A 4,327-nucleotide genomic window follows, 5' to 3' on the forward strand; every position below is an offset into this window, starting at 1 on the left:
AATTATCCTTATCCTTATCCCCCGCTACTAGTCGCCCTCACACCAAAATATGGATTTGTTTCGCCCTGTTACGTGTACTGCCATTAGGCATACACTGGTGTCTGTGTTTGCTGTTTTCTTCCCCCCTGCCTTTGCCCTCTTGTCTATCATTCATTCCCAGGTCCCATCCTTCAGCATTCAACTCCGCCTCTCACCACCAGTTGGTCATCCACTCATTCGGTCCACCAATCACCTCCAACCAATCACCCTATATAAATCTCCTGTGTGGCAGCCCATCTTGACTTTTCCTCCTGCCATGCTGCCACCAGTCAATTGTTTGTTCGACTCGTAACCAATTCAGTTTTGTAACATCTTGAATCTGCCGACATTACAGGGAAGGGTAGTTTAGTTCTGGGGCACCCTGTACATTTTGCACGTAGGTAATTTCCTGTTTAATCCCACTAGTCTAGAGGTGAGTGCCACCCATTGTAATTTCTGTTTATTGTTAGAGTAGGAAGGATTTTGTTTATCTTTGAATAAGTAAGATCTTTATTTTATTTAGATAGTGAGTTTTGGTTTTATTACATTCTTTCCTTTGGCACCACCAGACCCTCCCTCCCTGTATTGTGACTTGGCTTATTTCATTTATTTTTGTTAACTCTTAGTTTGTTAATAAACAACCTTTCAGTTCACCTCAACCTCTGTTCGTCTCAAGTTATGTCATTTGGGTATATGTTACTGTCCTTTCATCCTAGACCACCAACTGGGACGTAACACGCCCAAATATGGGGCACCGAGGTCATAATACTGATGTCATAGATGACAGAGATCAGTGACGTTGGATGGCCTCCAACGTCACTGATAATGGGTACTGCTCTAATAATCCATATTTGGAAACATTGACAATCTTTATGACATGTCAGAACTGATGTCACAGTGCCAATATAAAAGCCTGTTCACCTTCAAGGCTGTTGCACTCTGCACAGAACCTTTTTGGAGTAAACAAGAGAAGTAGAAGTGAAAGCGTATTCTATTCTTTGAGTTTATTTCAAGGTTCACAGAGTAAGCAAGTATTTCTGTAAGTAAATCATCCAAGATGACTGCAACAAAGGCTATCGGGATTGACCTGGGAACCACCTACTCCTGTGTGGGTGTTTTCCAGCATGGCAAAGTAGAAATCATTGCCAACGACCAGGGAAACAGGACCACCCCCAGCTATGTGGCTTTCACCGACACCGAGAGACTTGTTGGAGACGCAGCCAAGAACCAGGTGGCTATGAACCCGACCAACACCGTGTTTGATGCCAAACGACTGATTGGCAGAAAGTTTGACGACGCAGTGGTGCAATCAGACATGAAGCACTGGCCCTTTAATGTACTGAGTGACGGAGGAAAGCCCAAAATCCAGGTGGAATACAAGGGAGAGAGCAAATCCTTCAATCCAGAGGAGATCTCCTCCATGGTCCTGGTGAAGATGAAAGAGATCGCAGAGGCATACCTGGGCCACAAGGTAAACAATGCTGTCGTCACAGTCCCAGCATACTTCAACGACTCACAGAGACAGGCTACAAAGGATGCTGGCATCATTGCAGGGCTGAATATACTGAGAATAATCAACGAGCCGACTGCAGCTGCCATCGCATATGGACTTGACAAAGTCAAGTCAGGGGAACGCAACGTCCTAATCTTTGACCTGGGCGGGGGCACCTTCGATGTATCTATTCTGACGATCGAGGACGGCATCTTTGAAGTCAAGTCTACAGCTGGGGACACTCACCTGGGCGGAGAGGACTTTGACAACCGTGTGGTCAACCACTTTACGGAGGAGTTCAAGAGGAAACACAAGAAGGACATCAGCCAAAACAAGAGGGCTTTGAGGAGGCTGCGCACAGCATGTGAGAGGGCTAAGAGAACTCTGTCCTCAAGCTCCCAGGCTAGCATTGAGATTGACTCTCTTTCTGAGGGCATTGACTTCTACACTTCCATCACCAGAGCTCGCTTTGAAGAGCTGTGCGCTGACCTCTTCAGGGGCACATTAGAGCCTGTGGAAAAATCCCTTAGAGATGCCAAAATGGACAAGGGAAACATTCATGACATTGTCCTGGTTGGAGGCTCCACCAGAATCCCCAGAATACAGAAACTTCTGCAGGATTTCTTCAACGGCAGGGAGCTGAACAAGAGCATCAACCCGGATGAGGCGGTAGCTTATGGAGCTGCGGTACAAGCTGCTATTCTGTCAGGTGATAAATCAGAAAACGTTAAGGACCTGTTGCTGCTGGATGTGGCACCTCTGTCCCTGGGCATTGAGACAGCTGGAGGAGTTATGACAGCTCTCATTAAACGGAACACCACCATCCCCACTAAACAAACCCAGACCTTCAGCACTTACTCTGACAACCAGCCTGGGGTCCTCATCCAGGTGTATGAAGGAGAGAGAGTCATGACCAAGGACAACAATATGTTGGGCAAGTTTGATCTGGCAGGAATCCCACCCGCTCCCAGAGGGGTTCCTCAGATCGAGGTCACCTTTGACATCGATGCTAATGGCATCTTGAACGTGTCTGCAGCGGATAAAAGCTCCGGCAAAGAGAACAAGATCACCATCACCAACGATAAGGGCCGGCTCAGCAAAGAAGAGATCGAGAGGATGGTGCAGGACGCCGACAAATACAAAGATGAAGACGACCTTCAGAGGGACAAGGTCACCGCCAAGAACTCGCTGGAATCGTACGCCTACAGAATGAAGAGCAGCGTGCAGGGTGACGACATGAAGGGCAAGATCAGTGAAGAGGAGCAGAAACAGGTGGTTGAGCAGTGTGATCAGGCCATCGCCTGGATGGACAACAACCAGTTAGCTGATAAAGAGGAGTACGAGCATCAGCTCAGAGAGCTGGAGAAAGTGTGTGAGCCTGTTATCAGCAAGACATATGCAGGAGGAATGCCTTCAGGAATGCCAGCTGATGGAATGCCAGCAGGTGGCTGCAGAGACGAGGCACAAGAGAGCTCCCAAGGACCAACCATTGAGGAGGTTGACTAAAATGAGCCTAAACTGAATGCCCTGGTTATATTTTTGTTTGTTCAACGAGGAGATTCGCTACATCTCACTAGATGTCTCACCTGTAGTCTCCTACTAAATTGGATTAATTAAAACAATAAAAGAGTACAAATAAAACAAAATAAACCAGCTTTCTATTGGGAAAAGAGACCCCTTATCCAGGTCAAACAGTAGTGGGGGAGTTAAAAGAAGATTATAAAAGGAAAAAAATGTACTGTTACTTTTTTCAGGAACAGTACATAATGTTCTGTGCCTGGCAAAGGTAACGGTACTGTGGGGAAAAAAAGAAAAACTAATACAAATAAAAAATACAAATCTGAAATACAAATACAAATCTATGCAATGTATACTGTACCTCTCAAATCCAACCCTACGTCCTTGCCATGAGAGGTGGAAGCAGGTCATACTGACTAACAGGGCTGTGGTCAAATTGCTTAAAGGAGCACTTCATTACGAACTCATCCAATACGCCTTAACATTTAAGAACACAATGAGGGGCCTTTAAACAACACAGAGCCAAAAGCAATTTCACATCCACCTTTAGGGGGCACCACAAATGCTGCAAAACACAATCTTGCAGAAACATATTTTTTTTCCCACCAAATTAGGAACAAAGACCAATTTGTCATGACATCAGACTCAAACAAATCATATAAAGATCCATATGAATTTGGGTAGTACTGCGAGTCGGCCAGATGTCCATATAAAGGCATATATGTTTTTTTTTAATTCTTACAGAACATAATTCATATATATTATCTTACTAGCAAGCACAGGATCACTCCACATGCCTCCAAGACCCGCCACAGACTGTTGATCAGAGCTCTCTGATTTGCCTATCAGACCATTAGCCTGATCTGCCAGGTTGCCATAGCAACCAGATACAGGAAGTCTGACCTCTTTATCACATGACCGAGGTTGGGAGGTTGGGACTAGAGGTTAGGGCTGCAAAGCACAGCGGGGAGGGAGGAGAGGAGAGGAGAGGAGCCGAAAGGAGAGGCCAGAGGCGCCGGCCTCGCATGACGTGTGTGCAGAGTGACTAGGCCAGTGCTGTCTGGACCAACCTCGGATCGGGCCTAGATGGGAGGGCCGCGAAGCGGCCCTGACATCTAGTTCAATTAATTCGCAAAAAGATGACAATGATAAAAAAAAAAAAAAAACATCAAACAACAGGCCGTGCCAAGGTGTTTCTTTTCTTTTTACCTTATCCAGAGTACGAGCCCTTTTAACTCATTGAGTGCCATTCACTTGTTTTACCGCTATGGTGCAACGTGCCAATCACGTGTTTCACGT

At 46.0% G+C, this 4,327-nt stretch overlaps 1 protein-coding gene across 1 annotated transcript; it reads left to right on the plus strand.

Annotated features, from left to right (window-relative positions):
- Window positions 1-1,096: 1,096 nt before the first annotated feature.
- On the plus strand, window positions 1,097-3,016 carry LOC308086779 (heat shock 70 kDa protein-like; the record flags this gene model as incomplete). Its single annotated transcript, XM_080430427.1, has 1 exon — window positions 1,097-3,016. The coding sequence occupies exon 1, from the start codon at window positions 1,256-1,258 to the stop codon at window positions 3,014-3,016; it is 1,761 nt and encodes a 586-aa protein (XP_080286553.1). The 5' UTR covers window positions 1,097-1,255.
- Between the last annotated feature and the right edge of the window lie 1,311 nt (window positions 3,017-4,327).

This window comes from Gymnoscopelus braueri (assembly GCF_963280865.1).
Source record: "Gymnoscopelus braueri genome assembly, chromosome: 1".
Lineage (NCBI taxonomy): Eukaryota > Metazoa > Chordata > Actinopteri > Myctophiformes > Myctophidae > Gymnoscopelus > Gymnoscopelus braueri.